This window comes from Myxocyprinus asiaticus, chromosome 34 (assembly GCF_019703515.2).
Source record: "Myxocyprinus asiaticus isolate MX2 ecotype Aquarium Trade chromosome 34, UBuf_Myxa_2, whole genome shotgun sequence".
In the NCBI taxonomy this organism is placed as follows: Eukaryota; Metazoa; Chordata; class Actinopteri; order Cypriniformes; family Catostomidae; genus Myxocyprinus; species Myxocyprinus asiaticus.
The window spans coordinates 38450137-38477820 of NC_059377.1; the positions used below are offsets into that span (position 1 = coordinate 38450137).

Below are 27684 nucleotides of genomic sequence, written 5' to 3' on the forward strand. Positions count from 1 at the left end.
CATTTCATTTTACTGTACATTGTTGTCACTGTTCTGCACATAAATACACGGTCTGAAAGAGTGGAAAGTATTAAGCATAATATTGGTACATCAGTACCTTACTTAAGATTTTATATAGGCTACGGCAAAACATAACACAAATATTAACCGAATCGAATGAGTCTAAAACTATTTGACATATGTTTGTTTTTCTTAAATCCTAATTTAGTTTCAAAGCTTAATCGTTTCTAATGTCTTTGATATATGGGTAAGTCTGTAGCTTATTCTACTTCTATGGCGCTCACTGTGCTAGTTTGTTTGTATAAACGCTGCCTCGTGTTACCACCACGATGACGTCAAATGACGAACTCCTGCTTTGAGTTTTTATTGGCTACGACTACTAGGGGAGGGGCCGACGACACAAACCCGGAAACGAGAATAACAATAACATGAAAACAAACAAATGATTTGCATTGTGCACAGTTTTCTTTCCATACACCACCATTACAAACAAACTTACAAGTAGTTTGTCGTGACACATTCATCCACTTAAACCAAGCAAACTAACTTTCAGTGTACTATTATAAATAATACACCGAATTAAGATGAAATGTAGCTTCTCTATTGTTATAAGACAGAAAATAACTTTAGGGGATAGTTTGGTAATATGACAACTAAAAAGCTGCTAACATTTGATTAAAAAATAACATATATTCGACCTTAAAGACCTTCAAACCTCTAACTGTTAATACTATATTACTACGTATATTGATAGCTTTAAAAGTATACAGGTTATGAACAGATGATTTTGCAATATATATATATATATATATATATATATATATATATATATATATATATATATATATATATATGTACAATATTGGTTAAATGGTGTAGTTTACATTTAAGGGCAAATGGGGAAACTATCTCTTGGTAAGAGGAGGGGGTGATCTGCAAAACACACAACAGGAGGTAAGCTTGATTTGTTCATAGTTCTACCACTGGGCTACTTCTGCATCTTCACCATCTGCATACACGATGAAACAAACCGAAAACACGGAATGAGCTCGACGGAAACCAGCGGCACCGACACATTTTCGCCCTTTTAACGGACGCGCATTTTTTCCACTCCGGTTTACCGAGTCGGTGGAGTTTATTACACCGTTCGGGATGGGTAAGGAGGTGAACGGCGTCTCTCGGAGTCGCTTTGAGGCGAGTAGCCCCTGTTTATTTTTACATTGACATGTCGATGTAAATAATCTACACAGCATATCTTGCGTCTTTTTATTCTTAAACGTTTTAAATAATGGAGGATTATAACTGTTGTGGCATTAGAAGAGGCCGAGCTTCCGCAGTCATTTGAGTTCGGTTGTTCTGATCACTTGTCAATCTATAAAACATCGTAATTCAGTTGGTAATCCAACAGTTTGCTGCTTTTGTCGCAGTGTTTTTTGTTGCCAAGTCTACTTTGTGTCGGTTTGTATACACACAACAGTGCCAAGCTAAAAAAAAAGAAGCCTAGTGAGCGAATGTAATGCCATAAAAGCTACTTTATGATTTATCGTGAAGCAACAGTCGTCTCCGATCCACGCTTCGAGAATCGTCCTGTTTGGGATTTTATACATTGATCTGAGTTAGCTGGGATTATAGGAGCAGTTGAGACGGATCATGGTGGTAGGCCCGCAGACTGGAGTGAAAAACAGCCGGCCAAAACAAAAGCTGGATGTACAAACACGGGCCTTTACGCGTAAAAAACACAAGCACATCACAGTTCATCACAACAGAGAATAGTTAGGCCTATTTACGCTGACATTTGCTTTGTTTATCTTCTTTAAGACGCAAGATCAAGCCGTATTTGTGCAAGTTGAAACTGTGTTTACAGTGGCGGTGTCTCAAAACTAAGTGAGTTGCCTACCTAGAGCTAGAGGGCTAGCATTTTTGGGGGGGCACCACAGGCCTGTTGCAGCATTTTTGGGCACCTGATGCTGTCTAGATAGGCAGCACATTAGGTTTTGAAATACAGGATGACACTGATGTGTATGCTCGAACAGCTGGGGTTCATGTTTATTGTTATGCTTAAAGGTTTGGTTTGAATATAAACTAAAAGTCTATCCTACAAGGGACAAAGTATAGACCTTATTCATGCTAGTGCCATCCTTGATTTTTAATGGGAATGACAACGAGGCTGTGAGGGATAGACTTAGGCTGTACTGCAGTTTAAAGTGTTTTTGGATCGTTCCGTGGACAAAACATTGATAAAATATCTGTCCAAGGACATTCAGTATACAAAGAACTCCAGATAACATGAGTTGTGGAAAATCAGATGTGATCTAGCAGTTTTATACCGTTCCTGCCATTGAAGAGATGGTAAGTCTATGCCTCACAGCCTCGTTGTCATTCCCGTTAAAGATGGTGCTAGCGTGAATCAGGTCTTTTACCATGGTAGCCAGTTTAATCTGAATTACCAGTACTGTTTCTGCAATAAAACTGCGCTATCTTGATATTAACCACAACTTCTGAAACAGATTCTGTAAGCTTCTTATACAGTTTAAAGAAGATCCCATATTAATTTCTTACAGTTTTATGGTAGTAACTATAATTGTTGTAACTATTGTATTTTGGTGGAAGCTATTGTTACCATTGTAATTTTGTAATTGTTGTCTCAGAATTTTCAATGGAGTGAATGTACTCAGTGTTTTTAGTGTATTAAAAAAGCATGCACTGCATTGGTAACAGCTAAGGCCTGTTTCTTTTTTTAGGAACATAGTGACTATCTGGATTATGTTCAAGCGACAGCAGAACTGAATTAAAGGGATAGTTCACCGAAAATGAAAATTCTCTTATCATTTACTCATCCTCATGCTATCCCAGATGTGTGTGACTTTCTTTCTTTTGCTGAACACAAACAAAGATTTTTAGAAGAATATCTCAGCTCTGTTGGTCCATACAGTGTGAGTGAATGGTGACCAAAACTTTAAAGGGGTCATGAACTGCCTTTTTTTTATTTTGTACTGTTCTCTGAGGTCCATTTATAATGTTATCAAGATTTTTACATAAAAAACATCATAATTTAGAAGTAATAGGCTATTTTCTGTCCTGTTTTGCCCCCGTTCATCGTAACGCACCGTTTGAATAGGCATGGTGGATTGTAGACTTGGAAGTAAACGCCCACTGGTATGATTGGCTAACAGTTTTGCATATTTAAAAATCCTACATCCTTCATAGATGGACGCTGCTGTGATTTAGGTTAAAAATGCATAAATACTCAGTACATATCAAACGATCTGTAATAACAGACAAAGCAATAGTGACCACGTAATAAAAACAGTTACTCACACTTGTGTAGTGCGACATTACTGTCGGATCCAATATAGTCGGCACAGCATCATATTTTAGTTTCAATCTTTCTGAAAATCCTGCGTCGAATTGTGCCTTGTTTGTAAACGAATCCACGGTAAAATGAAGTGAACAAAGGACCAAGTTCTTACTGACGCGGTCTGGAACTTCATTAAAAATAAAGTTCATCCACTCTTTCCTAATGTTGGGATCAGAAGGAAGGCAATGCAAAGACTGTGTTTTTCCACAACTTGGCAATGCGCAGTGTCTTGTTGTCTTCGGAGCCATCTTTATCATTTGGTTTCTGCGTAGACCTGCGCTTGCCTCTCTCGTTATTTACCTATTACATGCGTGAATCGGTGGGCGGGGCTAAACAGGCAGTGATGTAGAAGCAGGTGTTGATCTTCTTCTGCAAAGCCAGTGTTTAGCCACACTATTACGTAATAAAGTGGCACATTCCACATCCTGTCGTTTTGGCAGATTGGCTTTAATATAAGCTGTTTTTAGACTAATGAGAGAGTTCTGAAACTTACAGGATGTTTTTATAGTACAGTGACCTCTTATATGTAAAAAGATCAAGGACATTTTTATTTTTCAGTTCATGACCCCTTTAAAGCTCCAAAAAGCACAAAAGCAGCATAAAAGTAATCTATATGACCCCAGTGGTTTAATCCATGTCTTCAGAAGTGATATGATAGGAGTGGGTGAGAAACAGATCAATGTTTAAGTCCTTTTTTTAATATAAATCTTTACTTTCACATTCTTCTTCTGTTTTTGATGATTTGCAATTTTTGTGCATATCGCCACCTACTGGGCAGGGAGGAGACTTTATAGTAAAAAAAAAAAAAAGACTTAAATATTGATCTGTTTTTTTTCACCAACACTTACCATATCACTTCTGAAGACATGGATTAAACCACTGGAGTCGTATGGATTACTTTTATGCTGCCTTTATTTGCTTTTTGGACCTTCAAATTTCTGGCCACCATTCACTTGCATTATATGGACCTACAGAGCTTTCTAAAAATCTTTGTTTGTGTTCAGCAGAAGAAATAAAGTCACACACATCTAGGAAGGCATGAGGGTGAGTAAATGATGAGAGAATTTACATTTTTGTGTGAACTATCCCTTCAGCATGAGTTATCATTGCAAATAGCTAACAGAACAGACTGAACCGGATAAACAGATACATTCTCAGTCCTATTCAAATTTTCTTGACATACCTAACCACTGCCAAGAATAGAAGTGTATGGTGAATTTACAAAGCCTGTCATGAAGGAATTATGTCGACACCACACACTCACACTTACATGTATCCAGATGTTTGACTTTTGAGTTTGATGGTAATTTTCATTATTCTCAAGTATGATTCTTAATAGATTCTCATTAATGCGATATTGTAATGAAAATCTTGTATTGATGTAATTTTTTTTAAAAAGTTCAATATCAGCATACATGAAAGACAGCACAAAAAAATACAATGAAACAATTGAAAAATACTTTAAAATGTACATAAAATGTTTTTTAATACCCTAAAGTAATGAGAAATTTGGTCGAAAATGTTTTGTACAATGCAAAAAAAATCTTAATTATACAAAAAATGCTTCATTTTCTTTGTTTTTTTTTATATTGAAATATTTAATTGTGAAATATGACACGGCCATGTTCGCGCAGACTTTCTGAGATTCAGCCATAAAACACCAATTATAAGAAACATTTCATTACATAACAATAAAGCCAGCTAGTGATATAGAGTCTTTTGGGTGAACCGGAAATAAGTAATTAATCATTCCTGGTTGGTAGCGGTCTGCAGACAGCACAGGGCTTATCCTTAAACAAACAAATAGATCCATAGAGAATAGAGAGGTGAAAAGAAAAAAGAACAACAGAAATTAGTTAGCTTACAGCTATTATGGACTATCTAAACCATTGTTTGGTTGTTGCTCTCAGCTGAGTTGGTGTTTTTTTAAGTTTCAAAGGCAAAAAAGAAAAGTGGTGGCCTACAAGGCTGGAATTATATAAACCAAGTTTGGTTTTAAATTTATAAGTATGAGAAAAGTTGAACGGGGCTACTGGGAAAATAGCAACATGATTTGATTTTTTTTCTCTCCTGTTGTTCTGGACATAGTAACCTAGAACTGTAAAGGGATAATTTACACAAAAATTTAAATTCTCTCATTTACTCACGCTCATGCCATCCTAGATGTGTATGACTTTCTTTCTTCTGCAGAACACAAATGAAGATTTTTAGAAGAAAATCTCTGCTTTGTAGGTCCATACAATGCAAGTAAATGGTGACCACATCTTTGAAGCTCAAAAAAGCACATAAATTTAGCATAAAATAATCCAAACGACTTCATGTGTCTTCCATGTGACCCAGTCAGTTTTGGGTGAGAACAGACCAAAATGTAACTCCTTTTTCATCATAAATCTTGACATCTGCAGTCTTCTTGGCGATCATGATTTCAAGCTCGATTACACTTCCTAGTGCTTTGTTCATGGGCAGAGCGCTAGAAGTGTAATCATGCTTGAAATCATGATTGCCAAGGAGACCGCTGTCAAGATGTACAGTGAAAAAGGAGTTATTTTTTGGATCGGTTCTCGCCCAAAACAGATAACATCGCTTTAGAAGACGTAGATTAATTTTCATTCATTTCATTTATGCATTTGGCAGAAGCTTTTATCCAAAGCGACTTACAGTGCACTTATTACAGGGACAGTTCCCCTGGAGCAACTTGGAGTTAAGTGCCTTGCTCATGGACACAATGGTGATGGCTGTGGGGATCGAACCAGTTATTACCAGTTATGTGCTTTAGCCCACTACGCCATCACCAATTTTATGCCGCCTTTATGTGCTTTTTTGAGCTTCAAAGTTTTGGTCACCATTTATTTGCATTGTGTGGACCTACAGAGCTGAGATATTCTTCTAAAAATCTTTGTTTGTGTTCAGCAGAAGAAAGTAAGTCAAGAAAGTCTTAGTTGGCATGAGGGTGAATAAATTATGAGAGAATTTTCATTTTTGGGTGAACTATCCCTTTAAAAGTAGAAACAGTTTTACAGACTTCCTGAAAGTAACTAGTCTCAAACAATTGTGGAATAGTTTTAGAAAAAGAGAAAATTATGTCATTGTTTACTCAGTATTGTCCAAAACTACTTGAGTTTCTTTCTGGAACATGAAGGAGAAGTTTAGCCGAGTGTCTAGGCTGCTCATTTCCTTACAATCAAGTGAAAAAAACGAGTCGAATACTGGGGCACTCAAGCTCAAAAATGTAAAAAAAAAAAAAAAAGCAGTATAAAAGTACCATAGAAGTGATCTACTTTAAGTGTTTGATGTCAAGCTGCCATCGATTGAATAACAATTTTCAGAACTTAAATTTTGGCCTTTTCCTCACAAAAAGCTATTGTGTGCCTTCAACAGACTTGGAATATAGCACATGAGTCATAGGAAATACTTTTATGGTACTTTTGTGATGCGTTTATGTCATTTTTGGAGCTTGACAGTCCCAGTACCTTAGTGAGCAAAAGATTGCTGGTATCAAATTCTTGTTCAGACCAAAACAGGGTTATAAAATGTAATCAGTGGTTTCTACAGACAAATAGACAGAAGTAGGACTGGCATAAACAATTTGATGTGTTCACCACTATTCTTGGATATGAAGTAGTCACTTCCTAATAAAAGGAACATCCGGTTCTGTCTGAATTATTTAGGAGGACAATCTGTATCTCTTGTTACCACATGGAAAAAAAGTTTTGTGGTTAGATGAGAGCAAAATAAGAGAGTTTTAGGTGTCATGTCCATGGTGAATGTTTGGCACAAAGCCAACACTCCTCTAAGAGTGTAACCATTGGACGCATTGGAGGCGGACAAGCTAACAAGGAGGCTAAAGGCTATAGCCCCTAGCGTCATTCGCTAGTGCACCTCTTGAGGCCAGGGGAGTGAAGTTTACACACACTGTACAGCACGTACCAGCTGGCTCCTGTTATACTCACCCCCCTAAACCTCACTCCCATCCGGGCCATGGCACCACTGTAACCGGTCCTGCTCGACCCACTCCGAGCGGAATTCGAACCGGGGTCTCCAGCAAGGGAGGCAGACATGCTAATGAAGAGGCTAAAGGCTACAGCCCCTAGCGTCAGTCGCTAGTGCGCCTCTTGAGGCAAGGGGAGTGAGGTTTACACACACTGCACAGCTACCTACCAGCTGGCTCCCGTTACAAGAGCACAGGTCACTCGGTCAAACATGGTAGAGTCAGTGTTATGCCTTTGAGCATTTTGCCACCGGAAGAATAATCCACCTTCCAAAAAAGCAGAACTTGGGATGCAAATTCAATTTTCAGCATATGTGTAATTTTTCGATCCCAGCCACAAGGAGGCATATAAAAAAATCTAAGAATATTGTTATTGATATTTAAACTTGCAATCCTAAATAGACATATATCTCTGTTCTCAGATGTTCTCCAATAATGATGAAGCTGTTATTAACAAGAAGCTGCCAAAGGAGCTGTTGTTACGGTTGGTGTAAACTCTTTCACATTTCTTTCCTTTCCTGCCTGATTTCTTACGCTTTATCTTAATCTCTTTGATATCAATCAATTCATTCTTTACATTTTTCTTTTCATCTCTGCTTTTCTTGTAGCATAGACAAATTTTTTAACAGACAGAAGAATGATTAGATGTTTTGATTGTTGTCCTTTTCTTCCCCCAGAATTTTCTCATTCCTGGATGTAGTAACACTTTGCCGCTGTGCACAAGTCTCACGAGTACGTATAATTAGTCATGATGCTTTCAGACTGGTATTTTGAGGCACATTAATGGTATATGTCACACAAAAATAAAAATTCAGTGATTATTTTCTCACCCGCATGTCGTTCCTAACCCGTATGATGTTATTTCTTCTGTGGAACACAAAGGGCACTTTTTCATATCATGAAAGTGATTTAAGAAATGGGGCTGTCAAGCTCCAAAATAATAAAAAGCACCACAGAAGTCTCATAAAAGTGGTTTATTTCAGTATATTTCTGATTCAGTGGCAGATTTAGGAATGGGCGACATGGGCAGACCCGCCCGGAGGCGGCATCTTGCTGGTGGCAGTACGAGGCGCCCACACAGACAAGTGGGCACCCTGAACTCCACCAGCCATCTCATTTACAATCACTGTTTTTAGAGTTTGGACATGAACTTTATTACCACCTGCTTCAAACTGCACATGCAGGAACTGAATTTGCGCTGAAAACAGACGTGATTCTGAAACGTCTTAGCGCAGTGATCTGTTTCTCAGGAAAATAGCAAATTGCGCTTTGCGCCACTTCGTCAACATACAGTACACCCCCAGTTTGCGCGCATACACCCATAGATAGCGCAAACACTCCTATGCCCACTTGCGCTTTGTGCTAGCACGAAAATTGCGCTTAGAATTAGCGCTCTAACAAAAATTAGATAAGATAGTTGCCTAACCCTAACTAGCCCTAACCTGAACCTAGCGTGGTCATGAGGCCATATAGTTTTATATATTTGTTCATGGCCATATATCAGATTTCTGCATGGTAAGGCACATGAAATGCCTTTTATCTTACACTATTAATAAGCATACAATACTATAATATTTTTGTATGTTTAACAGTCTATATTAAATCAAGTCAAATCAAAGACTTATGAAGTTTGTGTTTTATTTTAAATACTATTTTTACATCGCTTCAATAATAACACCTACAACAATACAGCAACAAACATATTTCATGTATCTTTTATTTGTAAGCCTAGTATTTTTTTTATAGTCCCCTTATTTTCGGATCATTAATAATCGCCGACTCAGTAAACACCACAGGTGTCATGATGACACTGAGCTGTATCTTTAAGAAAGAGTGCTCACTAAAAACTGGCTCACTCATAGAACATTTAATGTTTGAAGACATTTTAAGTTCACTTTGATTTGGACATGATCAAAAGTGGTGATGTCTGCGTCAGTTTATTCTGCAAATAGTCCATCCACTTCCATCAGTTCGTCCAGTGGTCTGCGCGCCCTGCTGTGAGCATGAGAGGCAGGCATTATCATATTGATTGATTGACATTGTACTGAGTGAATCAGTGCGCCATGGAGGCATTGCCTCTTCACGTGACTTTTCGGCTGTATTTTGTGTTTTTCCCCCTTTTATTTGCACCATGATTTAGAAACTCAATGAGATCGCAGTGAGCTCAAGGGAGGCTAAAGTGACAGTTCCTCCCTCTGAAACTTTATCTGTATGGTGTCACTTTTGGACAGTGTTACTTTAGATAAATGACTGCTGTACACACTATTTGAGCTCACATGTTTAATTTATGTACTGTTGATTATTTTTTTCCCCCTTGTCTTCTCGAATAAAATGCCACTGATTTCAGTCCTTCTGAAGGCATACAACAGCTTTATGTTAAGATTGAAATTTAAGTCGTTATTCACTAAAAATCTTCCAGTGAACACGTTCAGGGGAGTTTATGAGATAAGTAGCGATGTCCTATTTTCCTTGTATCAGTTAACAGTTCACAAGTTTTGGTGTTTGCAGTTACAATATTATTTGTGTTTGTTTTCTTGAAAATGTATTCTTTTGTTTGATTGTTGTGAGCTTTTTGTAATGGAGGTGCCCATAGAAATGAGCTGGGCTGAACTTGATTTCCTGTCTTTTTCTCAGTCATGGAACCTGTTAGCTCTGGATGGCAGTAACTGGCAGCGTATTGACCTCTTTGACTTCCAGAGAGACATTGAGGTTGGGAAAGGAGAATTTGTTCACAAGCAATTAAAACACAAGGACTTGTAGGCATTTTAATAATTACTTGGTACAAAAATGGGCCAGGAATCTTTAAAATCCATTCATTTACAGGGCCGTGTGGTGGAGAACATCTCAAAACGTTGTGGTGGCTTCCTGAGGAAGTTAAGTCTCAGAGGATGCCTTGGTGTTGGAGACAGTGCACTCAGGTGAGAGTGTTTGCAAAACCTTTTTGAAAACAGTCATTATGTTGGCTTGACAAACGATCTATCTGTCTGTCTGTACTTCTGTCCGTCTGTCTGTCCATCCGTCTATCTGTCTGTCTGTCTATCTATTGACTGTTTATCTAGCTATCTAGCTATCTATGTGTCCATCTATTTACTGTTTATCTATCTGTCTGTCTGTCTGTCGACCTATCTATTGACTGTCCATCCATCCATCCATCCATCTTACTGTTTGTCTAACTATCTATCTAGCTAGCTAACTTGCTGACTGTTTGTCTTATCAGAATCAGAATGATTCTTATTGTAATGTCTGTATAACCATCAAACTTTTAAAACTAGTTTTAGTCAACAAGATTTTGTCAAGCCAACATCAAAGTTTGTCTTGACAAGCATTACCTATCTAGTTATTTTTGTAATTTCATTTAGTTGTACAGAAATGATACAATTTACCTTTAAAGTGGTTTAATTTGATTTAGTTTTTGTCTCTCTCAGAACATTTGCCCAAAACTGCAGAAATATTGAGCTGCTCAGCCTCAATGGTTGCACCAAGATCACTGACAGGTGAGTGTACGCATGTGTGTGACAGTATGTTTGTGAAAGCATCTTTTTGATGTTTTGAAAGTATTGTGTTGATGCATTGAATTTCTGTCTGTCATTTTGCAGTACATGTAACAGCTTGAGTAAATTTTGTCCCAAATTGAAGCACTTGGATCTTGCCTCGTGCACCTCAATCACCAACCTGTCTCTCAAAGCACTGAGGTCAGAGGGCACAGACACACATAGCGGGGGGTGGTAGACACTTGTTTATTAAGCAGACTGCCTCCCTTAGAGCTAAACACTCTCTCTTTGATTTTAGTGAAGGCTGTCCTTTACTAGAACAGTTGAACATCTCATGGTGTGATCAGGTGACCAAAGACGGCATACAAGCGCTTGTGAGATGTTGTCCAGGACTCAAAGGCCTTTTCCTCAAGGGCTGCACACAGGTAATCTCAGAGCCTGTTTTCACATGTTCCAGCCTTGTTCACTTTACCTAGTTTTGCTGTAAACCCGCACTTATTACCAGTTCTACATGAGCAACCAGTCACTTTTTTAAAAAATCTGGTTCATTGACATGTCAACATGCCATAAACATCACAAAATTGGTCAAATCAAGTGACTAATTGTTTCCTGGTGAATAAAATCCTGTGCACCCTGCCTACCAGAAATTGTTTAAAGGGACATTTCACCCAAAAATGAAAATTCTGTCCTTGTTTTCTCACCCTCATGTTGCTTCAAACCCGAATGATGTTACTGTTTCTGTGGAACATAAAAAGTTATTTTTAACTCATCTTCACGCAGCTCTTTTCCACACAACGATGGTATATAGTGACCACAGTCAAGCTCCAAAAAGGACATAAAAAACAAACAAACACCATAAAACATTATAAAAGTAATTCATGCATGCTATTGTATGGCTTTGATTTATAGGACACAAGTCCTGTGGACTACCTCTATGGTGCATTTTGTGATGTTCGACGGAGGCAGTCATAAAAAATGTCATTTTATGGATATAGCTGCTTAAAGATTCTTCCAATTCCTATTTTTGTGTTTCATTTGAAAAAAAATATATAAAATAAAAATAGCATGTGGGTTTGTAACAACATGAGAGTGAGTAAATAATGACAGAATTCTCATTTTTGGTTGATCATTTAAACTATTTAGGCTGCTTTAAAGCCAGCCAATCAGATTGGAGGCTTGAGAAAGCTTGTAATAAAAACAATATTCTTGACTTTTGTATGACAAATTGTTCTTTTCCTCATTTGTAAGTTACGGAGCTCCCTAGCGGGCAGGGCCTCTATTTTTCTGAAATAGTTTTACGTGCACTCGCAATAGTTTTGCGTTCCCTTGCAATAAATTTACCATGGCATAGTGAAACCGTGATAATACAGGAAAACGAAAACTGGTAATAAAAATAATTTTGTGGTTATTATGGTTTTACTACAAATACCATGGTTCTAATCTGTAATAAAACCATGGTTACTATATGGATACAGTATACTACATTAAAAACATGGTTTCCACCAAAAATTTTTTTAATTACTTTTCATAGTTACTAGAGTATTACTATAGTAAAACCATGGTTTCTGCGAGGAAAAAAAAAAAGAAAAACATGGTTAGCCTACAACAGTCATGGTACTAAAATATTGCTATAGTAAAACCATAATTTCCACAAAAAAACTATGGTTACAGTACTATGGTAATAGTATAACCATAATAAACACAAAAGTATGATTTTTATAACCATAGCTTTTGTTTTCCTGTACTATCACTACGGTTTCACAATGAATATCATGGTTAAAATATGGTTACTGTAGTAAAACCATGGTAATTTATTGAGAGGGCACCCAAAACATATTGCAAGGGTATGCAAACGATTGCAAGGGAACGCAAAATTTATTGAGAGGGCATGCAAACTATTGTGAGGAAACACTAAACTATATAAAAATTACTGCCTTGTCCTCAAATATGCTCCATAGTAAGTTGCTTAAAATAAAAGCTTTGGTCTGCTAAATGACTAAATGTAAATGTCAAATAACACATCATATATTTTTCTTTAATGTTATCTGTGTTTAGTTGGAAGATGAGGCGCTCAAGCATATTGGAGCACATTGTCCAGAGCTGGTCACACTCAATTTGCAGACGTGTTCAGTAAGACACAAACACTCTCACATTTACTTTTACGTTTAATGTAAACAGTAAGACACATTTTATAATGTGCACAGGGGTGGGTTTGAATATTTCCAATGGATGTGTATCTGATGTTGGAATGTCTCTCTGTGTGAATTGAGTAGCAGATCACAGATGAAGGTCTTATAACCATCTGTCGCGGGGGCCATCGGTTGCAGTCTTTGTGTGTGTCCGGCTGTGCAAACATCACAGACGCTATTCTCAATGCCTTGGGCCAAAACTGCCCCCGCCTCAGGTACATATTACATAAATACATAAGTTAGCCCCTGAACACTAATAATGAAAATGTTTTTCCTCTTTTAAACCTTGGATAATTGATTGATTGTCTCTATCTCTCTCTCTGACATGCAGAATATTAGAGGTGGCACGCTGCTCTCAGCTTACAGATGTTGGTTTCACCTCATTAGCACGGGTGTGTAAACGTCCCAACAAACACGTCTCAGCTTAAAAGGATAGTTCACCCAACAATGAAAATTGTCATTATTTACTCACCCTCATGTTGTTCCAAACCCATATGACTTTCTTTCTTCTGCAGAATACAAAAAGAGATTTTTTTAAAGAATGTTGCAGTCGCTGATTTACATACAAAAGCAGTGTATAGTGACTTACTTTAATGATTTAAAGTGTCATACAAGGAGTTCATGCGACTTTTGCATCATATTTCAAGTCAATGTTCATATTCACTTTGTATGATGAACTGAGTGAAATTTAAGTTATTTACTCTCAAATGTATACAAAGCCTAAATCAATTATAGCGACAATAACATTAAACCTCTGTTGATGTGTTGCCATATTTGACTTGATCAATGATTTGAGATTTAATAAACTGAAAATTCTTCCATCTGTGCTGATCATCCAGTGCTTCTTACACCACAAATCAAATGTATTTATAACATCTCTTGTTTTTTCATTTTTTTTTTCAGAATTGTCATGAGTTAGAAAAGATGGATTTGGAAGAGTGTGTACAGGTAAGTCGGAATGCGTTGGCATTATGGCATATATTGGAGTAAAAACACAGCATTTATGGTCATTCGCACCCAAAAACATAATTTTACGATTTACGCATTTTAATTTCAAGATAATGGCATCAAATTTAATTGAGTAATCTTTTCTAAATAAAATGAAACAAACAAAAAAATACATTTAAATATTTGCATTTTATAATTTAAAAATAAATAAATAACACAATTTAATTTAATTTTGTTATTAAATAATAATAATAATAATAATGTGCACCATGGTTTGTGACGATGAGAAGGTCAGTAAACCAAAAGCATTAATTCACAACTTTCATGCTAAAGTAAAGTTAAATACAGTACTCATATTTTTCTAAAATCTTTTAACCTTTTTTGTTAGCCTTAAGGAAAAATTCTCAATAGTTTTCAAACCAAATTTAGACAAACTTAAACCAAACGAAAAATACCTTTGCATATCATAAAAACAATGTTGTGTAATGATATATTTGAGCTATGATCATTATTTGTCTGTATATTCACTGGTGTTTTGTTAATGATATATAGCGCCACCTGAGGGTCAGTAAAAACATTGATTAAATAATTGTAAAAATGTGGTGATTGGCAGTTAGTGGTCTTTGCTGAAATAAACAAATTGATGTAGTTTACTTGGTAATATTTCCTCATGTGTTGTTGTTTATCAGTTAAGGCACATGCAGTAAGCATCATTATATATACAGTATATATATCTACAGTTGAAGTCAGAAGTTTACATACACCTTAGCCAAATACATTTAAACTCTTTTCACAATTCCTGACATTTAATTGTAGAAAACATTCCCTGTCTTAGGTCAGTTAGGATCACTATTTTAAAAATGTGAAATGTCAGAATAATAGTAGAGAAAATTATTTATTTCAGCTTTTATTTCTTTCATCATATTCCCGGTGGGTCAGAAGTTTACATACAGTTTGTTAGTATTTGGTAGCATTGCCTTAAACTTGGGTCAAACGTTTTGGGTAGCCTTCCACAAGCTTCTCATAATAAGTTGCTGGAATTTTGGCCCAATCCTCCAAACAGAACTGGTGTAACTGAATCAGGTTTGTAGGCCTTGTAAAAAAAAAGAGGATAATTTTCTATCCGTTCCGGAGTGGAACTTCAATAAATTGCCTTGAAGGTCTCTGCATTGTTCTGTCTTTTCTGAGCGCTAAGTAAAGCAATTATTGTTAATTCACACATTTGATTCCGTTATTCACTTTATCTGACTCCAATTTTAAATTGACCTCTAATTTATATTTAAGCTCTAATTAATTTCTGATCATTCTTTTAATTTAACATTTTTAGGTTATTGATTACTCTAAATCCTCTTCTATTCATTGTCCTTTCGATCTTTGGAGACTTACGCTGGCTGTTATTAAATTACATAAACCTCCTGAAAATGGATAGCCAGTTCCGTTCTTAGTCAGCGGTTGTAGGGTTAACTAATATCGTCTGGTTTGGCTTGTCTCATAACCAGACGATATTGCCGCTTAGTCACGTACATACAACTTGCTAAGACGGGCAGTGAGCAGTGACTGAGAGTCTTTAAATGGCTTTCTCCTACCCGGTTGTCCTAGTGGTTTAAATTAAAACTGAGAGTCTTTAAATGGCTTCCTCCTATATTAAAGCTCCAGTAATGATTTCAGAGGAATTCAGAATAAATCAAATAATAACAATTTATTTGTCAGGTAGGATATAAAACATTGTTGCAGAAATTCAAATCAAAGCCAATTTCACATGATCAGAATAAACAAGCATTACTAAAAATAAAAGACAAGTCAAAGAAACATACCTGACAAAACTACATGCAGCGGTACAGCATGGGAGATCTGCTTACAGATTCCCAGAGCTTCCTGCCAACTTTCCTTAAATATCTAGACAGAATAAACATTGTGTACCAAATGGTATTATCCTTTGAACAATGAGAATTTGGGGGTGAATGGGTTCTTGACTTCCTGGGGTTTAACCTTGTTAACATACAGGAGATCATTTCAATTGTAGGTCATGGAGGGTGATAGACCTCCAGAATTATGCAGTATTTGGCAAAGACCTTATAACTTTGTTACCATTAGTTTTATCAACATGGGAAAGAGACCATTATACCAGTCGCACAGAGACCTCTTAAATGATATCAAACACATACAGTTGCATTCTTTGTTTTCATGGTATTTGTTATATTTTTACATATAAATCTTATGTCTTTGTGTTGGTCCAGAGCTGTTGAAGGGGGAGAGAGAAGGGGGGGCAGCAAGGTGATTTGCAATTTATCACACTGTGATGATATTCAGGTGAAGATTTCAGCAAAAGGCGATTTGCAATTTATCACACGTGGTGATATTCAGGTGTAGATTTCAGCTTTTGTGTGAGATTTCTATGACGTTGATTCTCGCAGAGTTCTTTGACTTGGTTGTAGACATTCCGGTGCCAGCCTTACAGCCTTCTTGCTCGCACACTATCAGATTGAGGTCAGGGCTTTGTTATGGCCACTCCAATACCTTGACTTTGTTGTCCTTAAGCCATTTTGCCGCAACTTTGGAGGGATGCTTGGGGTCATTGTCCGTTTGGAAGACCCATTTTTGAGCTTTAACTTCCTGACTAATGTCTTGAGAAGTTGCTTCAATATATCCACATAATTTTTCTTCCTCATGATGGCATCTATTTTATGAAGTGCACCAGTCCCTCCTGCAGCAAAGCACCCTCACAACATGATGCTGCCACCACCATGCTTCACGGTTGGGATGATGTTCTTCGGCTTGCAAGCCTCACCCTTGCAAGCCGAAGGGTGATGGCCAAACAGTTCAATTTTTGTTTCATCAGACCAGAGGACATTTCTCCAAAAAGTAAGATCTTTGTCCCAATGTGCACATGCAAACTGTAGTCTGGCTTTTTTATGCCGGTTTTGGAGCAGACTTGTCTACCTGTTTCCTCCAGCATCTTCACAAGGTCTTTTGCAGTTGTTCTGGGATTGATTTGCACTTTTCGCACCAAACTACATTCATCTCTAGGAGACAGAATGCATCTCCTTCCTGAGCGGTATGATGGCTGCGTGGTCCCATGGTGTTCATACTTGCGTACTACTGTTTGTACAGATGAACGTGGTATCTTCAGGCATTTGGAAATTGCTCCCAAGGATGAACCAGACTTGTGGAGGTCCATAATTTTTTCTGAGGTCTTGGCTGATTTCTTTTGATTTTCCCATGATGTCAAGCAAAGTGGCACTGAACTTGAAGGAAGGCCCTAAAATACATCCACAGGTACACCTCCAATTGACTCCAATTAGACTATCAGAAGCTAATTGCCTAAAGGTTTGACATCATTTTCTGGAATTTTCCAAGCTGCTTAAAGTCACAGTTAACTTAATGAATGTAAACTTCTGACCCACTGGAATTGTGATATAGTCAATTAAAAGTGAAACAATCAGTCTGTAAACAAAACGACTTGCAAAAACTATAGTTTGCTAATATGAAATCTGTGTAGTGGTTAAAAAATTTGTTTTAATGACTTTAACCTAAGTGTATGTAAACTTCTGACTTCAACTATATATATATATATATATAAGTAAAAATGCTTCCAACTTCAAAAAATTACAGCAATTTAATATCATAGCAGTAGTAGTATAGCCTCTTAACACCTTATAATTTAATTATGCAACTAGGACAAATATATATGTTCACTTTGAACCCTTAAATTGAATGTTATTCTTATTTATGTGGTGCTTCACTTCCTCTGTAGAATCTTACTCAAAATAATCCATCACTTTCTCTGTAGATTACAGATGGAACTCTCATCCAGTTATCTATAAACTGCCCTCGACTACAGGTTCTGGTAAGGATTACAAAACAAAGAGTATGATATACATTTACATTGTACATTTCTTACATTTTTAAAAACAGTTTCATTTGACCAGTTGGAAAACATACTAATTGTTTACAAAATGTCAGAGGTCAAGGTCACATCCCCTTTTCTGTTAGTTATGGATGCAAAATAAATCTTTTTTGTTTGATGTATTTTAGAGTCTGTCTCACTGTGAGTTGATCACTGATGATGGCATCAGGCAGCTGGGTAGTGGACCATGTGCTCATGACCGACTGGAGGTGATTGAGCTGGATAATTGCCCACTCATCACAGACGCGTCATTAGAACATCTGAAAACATGTCACAGCCTGGACCGCATCGAGCTCTACGACTGTCAACAGATCACACGCGCTGGTATTAAACGCTTGAGGGTGAGTCGTTTTTGCATAAACCCAGAGACAAGGTGGATGTATTAGCAGTGTTTTCTAGTTTATTCTATGTTTTCTAATTGCAAAAATAAATAATGAAAGTTTAGTTTGACGGATTTGTTGGTGGCAATATACTTAACAGTGGTACAAACACTCCCTTACTGTACTTAAGTACATTTGTATGAGCATAACAATTTCTGATGACTTTTACTTCAGTATATTTTAGAGAAAATTAATAATTTTTCTCCAATACATTTCTCCAGACCCTTTAGTTACTTATGCAAATGAACAAAGCAAAAAAAAAAAAAAAGTAAACTGCATGCGGCTCGTAATAGTGATGTCTAAATGTAATGAATCGTTCAATTAGATTCTTTTGAATCAGACAAATTGGTTCAAAAAGCGATCTAAATGATTCGTTTTGAAAATCGATTCGCAATCCCAAATCAAAATCATCCGGAAGCCCGAACAGCGTATGTTGCGTCTCCACTCGGGAATATTAAGGGAGACTGTTCATGGAAGTTTTAATTTTCCTTTTTGGCTATAAATTAATTTGATACATTTTTGTTTTTAAACATTAATAACACTGTGAAATATTTTATTTATTTTAGAATTTTCAAGTTATGTGCCTTACATAGAGAACTATTTATATGTATTATTTATAAGTTTGTAAGTGAATAAAATGTAGTTTACATTTACATTTAACCAAGATACCATGTTTATGAGTTAACAATGACAAGATTTGCCATTACTTATGCCATTTACTTAATATAAGTAACTTTCATATTTTATCTTAGTATTTTTAGCATTTTTCTCATGAGGTACTTATAGTCGATTTCCATAAATGTTTCTTTTCTCTTAATTAAGTATGACAATTAGGTACTTTATACAATACTGATATTTCACTCTTTAGTAGTTTCTGAACACCTGCTTAAATATAGAGCTGCTCTTAATGCAGCACGTTCAGTGAATTTTTCTGCAATCATAAATAATGCAAGCTGTAGACCTAAAACTCTCTTTACCACCGTCAACAAGCTAATTCTCCCACAAGCTCAAGAAGTTTCAGGCTCTGGTGAACTCTTGTTGCTATTTTCTTCATTTCTTTCAAAATAACATTAATTCCATTTACCAAACCTTTTTTGCGAAAAACACCAGAAACTCACCTTCAAACTTACCTGAACACCCTATCCACTATCTCTCCTACTTTACCCCCACTAGTCTATCTTCAGTCAGTGATTTAATTTTACAATCCAACTCCTCTTCCTGTTGGCTTGACCCTGTCCCTCCCTTCTTCTTAATCACTGTCTGTCTGTCATTTTTGCTCCAATTTCACGTCTGATAAACACATCACTTGCTTCTGCCATTGTTCCTACTGATCTCAAACTGCTGCAGTCACACCAGTCCTTAAAATAAACAGCTTGGATCCATTTACCCTCCTCAGTTATCATCCAGTTTCTAACCTGCTTTTCATCTCTAAACTCTTGGAGTAGTTGTAGCTTCCCAGTTACAATCATATCTAGCAGCCAATAATCTTTATGACCCTTTTTGACCTGGCTTTCGTCTATTTCACAGTACTGAAACAGCTTTCCTGAAGGTTGTTAATGATCTTCACATCTCTGCTGACTCTGGGTTCTTTAGTGTTCTGATCCTCCTTGATTTGAGCTCTGCTTTTGACTCTATCTGCCACAACACTCTCCTCATTTGACTCTCAGATATTGGTATCACTGGCACAGCTCTGTCCTGGTTATCTTCTTCACTAATAGACAATATTATATCTCCATGAAGACATACAAATCCCCTACTGCTCCTCTCACTCAGGGTGTCCCCCAGGGTCCTGTTCTGGGTCCTCTTCGGTTCATTATTTACATGCTCCCTCTTGGTCAAATCATCCATCGTCATGGTCTTTTATCACTGCTACGCTGACGACACACATTTATACCACTATATATATCACTTTTGAGCCATCTCTCACTTTTGAAGCTCATATCAGATCGATCACCAAAACTGCATTTTTCCATCTACGCAACATTATTCGACTTTGACCCATGCTTAGTTCAAAGGATGTTAAAACACTCGTTCATGCCTAACATCAAGTCTTGTCTACTGTAACTGCCTCTTCATCGGCCTACCAAGTAAAAGCATTGCCAGATTGCAGTATATCCAAAACTCTGCAGCTATGGTCCTCACAATCACCAAGCGGTCTGCACATATCTTTCCCATTTTGTTCAGTCTTCACAGGTTGCCTGTCTCATGTCATATTCAGTTCAAAATGCTCCTCTTAACTTTCAAAGTTCTACATGATCTTGCACCTCTCTGTTTACCTGATCTGATACATCCATACACACCAGCACATTCTCTTCGTTCTTCTGACTTCAGACTGCTCTCTATCCCCAGATTTTGCCTCTAGAATCTGTTGGCAGATCCTTCAGTGTAATTGCACCAAAAATGTGGATTAGCCTCCGCAACATTTTCCTCCATCTCTATCTTCAAATCTCAGCTTAAAACTCATCTTTTCTCACAGTACTATCATTCTATTTCTGGTTGCTGAAAGTGTGTTTGTTTTTTTGTTTTTTGACCCTTGTAATTTCTTGCTATAGTTGAATGTACACTGATTGTAAATCGACCTTGAGCTTTTGGAAAGGTGCTTCATAAATAAAATGTATTATTATTATGATATTTAAGAATTCTAACTCAATCATTTAAATGTCAAAATTATACAAGAGAAAATTGAATCAGAATTAAGTACATGAAACCATTTTTAAAAGGTTATTACCCCCCCAAAAATCACATAATAGGTTTAATTTGCAGTGCTTTATATGGTCTAAAAATGCTTTAAAACGTGGGTTAGATATTAGGATAGATAGATCAGGGATGTAAATATTTGATCTTACAATTCAATGTAATTACGATTCCTTACTAAACAATATGGTGCATCATTTATCTAAAATTGTCACAATTTGATTCAATTCAACTCATAATTTTATATAAAATATACTAAAGACACAAATGTATCTGAAGGGAGAATTTGCACTACACTTTTTTGGAGCATATTTAGTGATTATCTAGGTTTGTTGATAGCAAATATAATGCTGATTATGATATATACAATCAGAAGTGCACAAATGGACACAAAATTGCTGCAATTGCATGCATTTTGATTTTACATAATATTTACTCAAAATTCACCAAAAAATATTTGAAAACAGAATATGTTTATCCATTGTTTAAGCTGTCTGTAGATTTTAGAAATTGACAGAAGGGGGAGCCAACACTTCTTTTAATTGACCAAGCTGATCTCAGAATGGCCAAATATTATCAGATTAATTGGCCTCTATCACTTGTACTTGCCATGGAAAATTTGGTTGTTTTGTTTACACTTCACAGAATTACTGTAATGCTAAGATGATATTCAAGTATTTACATCTTTAGTTATGGTAGTATTTAGTTTTTCATAAGTAGGCAGGAAAGTAATCGGTACAAACGAACTTCCCCTTAAGCACATAATGTAAGGTTCTAACGTCCTGAATAACCAAAAGTCCTGCAAAAGAGTGTTCTTTGTGCAAAAATTCTTTTTTTTTCTGTCTTTCTCTGTAGACTCACTTACCCAACATTAAAGTTCACGCCTACTTTGCACCCGTGACTCCGCCTCCATCGGTAGGCGGGAGCCGCCAGAGATTCTGTCGCTGCTGCATCCTTCTATGATGTAAAAAAAGACTGCGCATCTTGACCTCTCACCCCCCGATCTACCTAGAGCACATGTTGGTGGTCCCCGGTCAGATCTGCTGGGAGGGACGGAGAGACACGTACTGTCATTCTCTACACCCTCTCATGAGCTTTAATCAACACTACAGCCCCTTCAATGGCTTTATACGAGACTCTGATAGGGTAATTAAAGTGGACAATGTTGGGGATTGTGCTACTTTGTTCATTGAAAACAATTTGAGGAACGGAGCATGGGGTCTTTATGAATATTATAGCCACGCAAAAGGACGTTGTGGCCTCCCTGTTATTGGATAGAACATCAAAATTGGATTCAAGATCAAGGTAAAACCAGAAGACAATGTCATAAGGTAAACAGGTCTTGGAAGATCATGCCACTGATCTTATATGCCCATACACAAATATACAGTAACAGTGATCTTTAACCTGTCAGCCCCCAAGGAACCCAACTTTGGATAAGTATGGACACACATACACTACCAGTCAAAAGTTTGGACACCAAGTCATTCTTTATTATTACACTTTTCCACATTTTAGAATAATGGTCAAGTCATCAAAACAATGGAATAACACAAATGGAAGTATGGAAGTTATGTAGTGACCAAAATATCTGTAAACATAAAATGCTATTTTATATTTGAGCTTCTTAAAATAGTATTGAATGAGTTCCCATGTGTGCTGGACACTTGCTGGCTGCTTTTCCTTCACTATCTGCTCCAACTCATCCATTTCAAAAAGTTGATTTTTTTCCATTTTAGTTTTGTAAGGAAATTCATTTACTTTATATATGTCTTCAAAACTGACTTCAAGCATTTAAGTCTAAGCCTTTAGATGAAAAGTAAACTCATTTGTAAATTCATGAGAAACTTGAAAAGAGTCAAGTGTGTCCAGACCTTTTACTGGTAGTGTACAAACATTTCTTGCATACACAAAGACTCTCTCTTTCTCTCTCTTTGCTTCACTCTCAGTGGCTTTGTTGAACTTAGAGCAGAGACTGAATATTTTTAAAGCATGATACTCTTCCAAGTTTATTTTATTTTTTTTTTTTTTTTATTATCTGGAAGTCTCTTTGGAAGAGGTTAGGGCTACAGTTGGCCAGTGGAGACGTGGGGGTAAATGTGTGGTTCCGGATCTAGGCTACTAAGACAAAGATTGCAGGTTCAGTCTCCATGTCTGTGTGACCCAAGAAATGTGTTACTATTTCATCATTATGCAGGAGAAACTGTCAAGAACATGCCGTTGATTCATATTTCACCCTGAAATCAAAAGAAATTATATTTTGCATAAAGAAAATAATGCCTATTTTTAGGACAATACAATTAATTTTGCATTTTGACATAAAAATATAGTTCCCATTACTGTATTGCAAAAAAAATAATAAAAAAATAATGTTTTTTAATTGTAAAGTACATCATCCAAATGCTAGGTGTACTGCATTTATGTTATTAACTAAATTAAATGATGTAAATAATAATAATAATTTGGGCCAAAAATCTTAATAGTTCTAAAAAAGGCTTAATTTTCTTTATGCAAGAAAAAAATTTGTTAGTATGCTTTGTTATTGAGAATATATATATATATATATATTAAAAAAAAGAAATATTTAAAAATAATAATTTGGGCCAAAAAATTATTAGTCCTAAAATAGGCTTAATTTTATTTTTGCAAGAAAATAAAAACAAGCAAATTGTCAGGACGAATTATGGTAATGAGAATATTACAAAAATATATATTAAAAAAAAATAACAAAATAATTTGGGGCAAAATCTTAATAGTCCTAAAAATAGGCTTCATTTTCTTACATGCAATATATACCTTTTTTAACATATATAATATAAGTTAATATAATATATACAGTACACACACACACACATACATATATATATATAATTAGATTTTTGCGTGAAATATAACCTGGACATTTCTGTGATTTTCATGAAATGTACACATGCACTTCGGTCAAGCACATAAGAATCAATGGGCAACGGTGCACAGTAGGCGCTGTAAATCACTTTTTGCAAAAGATGCATCATACAGCAGTTAAAGGGAGATTACAGTTCCACCGCAACGTGTATGAAAATTTGTATGTGGGTTATAACATAAAGAGAGTCGTAATGTGTTTTAGGAGCGTTTGTTTTCACGATCTTCATCCCAACAGATTGTTCTGCATCCTTAAAAGCAATGCAAGCTAACCAGTCAACTGTTACAGTAGCATGTAAGTAGGGTGATGTCAGCTAAAGTGGGCCATCAGGTCAAATGGGCCAGATAAGGTTGGAGTGTTAGTTCTTTAAGATTCAATATCATCACTGCAAACTATTTTAAACAGTTGTAGTAATGGTACTTGACATGTTTTAACTGATTTCATCAGTCTGAGTTTGTTAAGGTTCCTTAACAAACAAGTGCCACATCTAAGATTGATATTTTGATGGTTAATTTCATTAAAACTACTCAAATAATATTAAAACAATTCAAATTCAAGATTGGATGTGTTATATAAGCATTGTTTGAATGCAGTATCCTTTAATGTGCCCAAATACATATACCTACCTCACACACACTCACAAACACCCATTTTAATACAACTGTTAGGAGTAAAAAATGCATTTACACATGCAATTACAATTGAAAAGAAATTACTTTATTACTATATAAAGTTATTACAGAACAATACAGTTTTCTGGGTCACAAGTCCACAGACACACACATTAGTAGCTTCACACAGAATGGTAACAATAAGTTTAGTGAGTTTTAGTAAGGGATGTTGCCTTTTAAAGTTATGTCCTTGTTAATGTTATATATTGTAATGTAGAATAAGGTATTTATATATTATTTATACAGTACCTTATTGCAAAACCTACATATCCACCTTAATATCCCCCATCTCAACCACCCCCACAAAACACATTTTAACACATTTATTTGAAATTTCATAATACATTTCTTGTAATACAATGCTGTTAATTAAATCAGAAATAATTGTAAATTAATTAAAAAGAGCATGTTTTGTTGTTTACATGGATGGTTTTGCTGTACGGATTCACTGGCCCATTTTAGCTGAGTGCATGGCCCACTTTACCTGAACACGGCAACGATGAGACGGAGGGGGACTTTTGACATTTAAATTGCTTAAACAGTTGTTTATTTTGTTACATATGTTGAACATAAAATAGAAGAGACCTGAATTAACCATCAAAGAGCAGTCTGGAAAAATGCGCAGAGGCGTTTTAATGCTGTTGTAGGAGATTTACCAAAAAGTGGCCCACTTTTCCTGACATCACCCTACTTTATGACCTAATAAACGTAAATAAATGTACTTCATAAACTATGGGCTGGCTCTTGGATTTATGAAAACAATCCAAACTTCTTGTTTTTAAATTATTTCTTTTGGTTCATTTTTATTTGTTTTCGTCATCTTTGTGGTCATTTTCGTTTCCTCTTTATTTTGAGTCGGTGACCATACGAGGCCACTTGTGAAAATGTTTGTGTCTCTTGTTTTATGAATTTCTGTAGGTAAGCATTTGGTAATGACTTTATTGAAATGAACATCTGTTATCTGTTCGCAACTAAGTTGCAATAAAGTAGCATATTTCAGTAGGGCTTGGAGGCGAAGTGGTGGCCTATTTATGCCCTTTTTATGGCATAAAAAATGTATTTGTGTGTTACACTGTATGGTCAAACTTGTGTAAGCACCCTGTTTTAATTAAAGGAATACTCCAGGTTCAATACAAGTTAAGCTAAACTGGCTAAAGTGCCACACTGTAACCTTGATTTTTGCTTTTTTATAAAGAAAAGGAGGGATGATTTGAAATAATATTTTGTAGTAATCAACATTATGCCACAAATGCTGTCGATTGAGGTTAACTTGTATTGAACCTGGAGTATTCCTTTGGGTTTTGCATGTTCAGTTATTTCTGTTAGAACAAATTTTAACTCAGTGTTGGTAGCACAGAATTCTTTTGAATGCCACGATATGTTGTTGCCAAACCTGTAAATTAGAAGGGGTTGTCCACATACTTTTGGCCATATTGTGTACTTGATGAAGAGACATTGCAAATACAGTAAGTCACTTTTACATTAATTTATATTCAGTTGCACCAGTACTCAAGTACTTACACTTAATAACCACATGCTTTAGACAACTGTGACAATACAAAAGATCTGGGGTTACTAATTGACTGCCAGTTTTAAAGGTATTTTCTTTCACACTTTTTAGAAGAAAGTATTTCAGCTGATCAAAATCATATGCAATCAAAATAAAGTCGTATTTTGAACTATCTTTTCCATATGTTTTCATATACTTATTGCCTATAGTTAGTATGAGTATGTAGATGTCATCAGGTGCTCTTTGTCTATTTTTGGTGATGTTCTGTCAGGCTCATTATTTGTTTCTGGATTTGTACACAGCACATAAAATGCATACTCAGTTTGCAATCAGAGATAGGTTTGTCCACTCAAGTGTTTCTGACCCTAACACAATCAATTTCAGAAGTGTGCGTGTTTGTTTGACACAGATCATTCTTGTCTGTTTGTATGTTGTTTACAGGCGCTTAGTCTTTAATGTCACACCTGAGATACATTTGTGCATATTTAAGTTTCAGCTTTTTTTTTTTTCAGTGTATCTCACAATTTGCCTGATCATTTAGTCATAGAGAGCAGTTTCAAACAACCTAGTTTCATGACAAGTTGTAATAACTAGTAGGAGATGGCGAAAATGTAACCAATCGTACGAGTTGGCTTGTACAAAAACAAACAAACCATGTAATTACGATTTTTTCCTAAGTTTAAACCCCAAACCAAAACCTAACCATAACGTCTAACCCCTTACTTAAACCTAACCAAGTTGGTATCACACCTTGAATCTAGAATTGATTCAGCCCTAGTCTTTATATTACAATGGACAAGCCTTTCTAGGAAGTAACTGATTATATTAAAGAGGCCAAGAAACATTGTCATCAGTTCATAGTCATAGTCACAATGTTTAATTTTTGTCACCTTTTAAAAGATTTGTTCACCCAAAAGTGAATTATGTTGTCATTTACTCACCTTCATGTTGTTCCAAACCTGTATAACTGTATGAGGTGTTGGTGGAATGTTACCATTCACTTTCATTGTTTGGAAAAAAAGATGCAATAAACGTGAATGGTGATGGAGGCTGTCAGTAGAAAGAGATACGGGTTCTGAATGACATGAGGGTGAGTAAATTAATTTTTTATTTTTGGGTGAACTATCCCTTTAAGAATCCATTGTTGGGTTTTATGACATTGCTTATGACTAATTATGTCTCTCTCTCTGTTTCTCTTTCCATGTTTGTCATTCTCTCATACAAACACACATACCCCCCCACTTGTCAATCAACATAGTTATATGTGCACTTGTTATCAGTGACTTGTGGAAGTTTTGGGGTCAGATCTGATTTCAGGATACTCAAACGCATTTGCGATCTGGGGTCACAGTTCGAGTGTGCGAGACTGTAAAAATGAGAGATCAGGGCGCTGTGGACATGAACTCTGTTAGATTTGGTCCTTGGGGATTAAAACCAACACAAAGACTGTACTTATTTTAATTATTGTACTTTTTTTTTTTTTCTTTTTTTTTTTAATACAATTAACCAATATAAATGAATATGGCAGTATGAATAAATATATAACTATATATTATTAAGAGCAGTGTGATTTTTCTTTTCTGTTATTGTTTCTGTACTAAAGTTTGTCCCTCAAAGCTTTTAAACAGTAAACCGGTGTAGTTGGG

The 27684-nt window shown here is 36.1% G+C and overlaps 1 protein-coding gene across 3 annotated transcripts; it reads left to right on the plus strand.

The window, feature by feature from the left end:
• Positions 1 to 955: 955 nt before the first annotated feature.
• LOC127424795 (F-box/LRR-repeat protein 20-like) lies at positions 956 to 27684 on the plus strand. Of its 3 annotated transcripts, none has more exons than XR_007894528.1 (16): positions 956 to 1194; positions 7769 to 7830; positions 8024 to 8078; positions 9981 to 10055; positions 10170 to 10264; positions 10772 to 10840; positions 10943 to 11038; positions 11136 to 11262; positions 12893 to 12967; positions 13111 to 13241; positions 13358 to 13418; positions 13930 to 13974; positions 17765 to 17821; positions 18010 to 18222; positions 21811 to 22286; positions 27297 to 27684. XR_007894528.1 is itself a non-coding variant. In XM_051670209.1 (15 exons), the coding sequence occupies exons 1-15, from the start codon at positions 1153 to 1155 to the stop codon at positions 21916 to 21918; spliced, it is 1311 nt and encodes a 436-aa protein (XP_051526169.1). In that variant the 5' UTR covers positions 956 to 1152; the 3' UTR covers positions 21919 to 26212. The 3 variants fall into 3 exon arrangements, 1 of the variants encoding a protein (XP_051526169.1); XR_007894527.1 differs by having other exon boundaries at positions 21811 to 22260; positions 27297 to 27683; XM_051670209.1 differs by lacking the exon at positions 27297 to 27684 and having other exon boundaries at positions 21811 to 26212.

Excerpts from the sequence above, each read along its gene's own strand:
- LOC127424795 (XM_051670209.1), top strand. The coding sequence starts at position 1,153 with ATGGGTAAGGAGGTGAACGGCGTCTCTCGGAGTCGCTTTGAG. Across the intron at positions 7,831-8,023 it reads CCAAAGGAGCTGTTGTTACG|AATTTTCTCATTCCTGGATG; the intron begins GTTGGTGTAAAC and ends TTCTTCCCCCAG. Across the intron at positions 10,265-10,771 it reads GTTGGAGACAGTGCACTCAG|AACATTTGCCCAAAACTGCA; the intron begins GTGAGAGTGTTT and ends TGTCTCTCTCAG.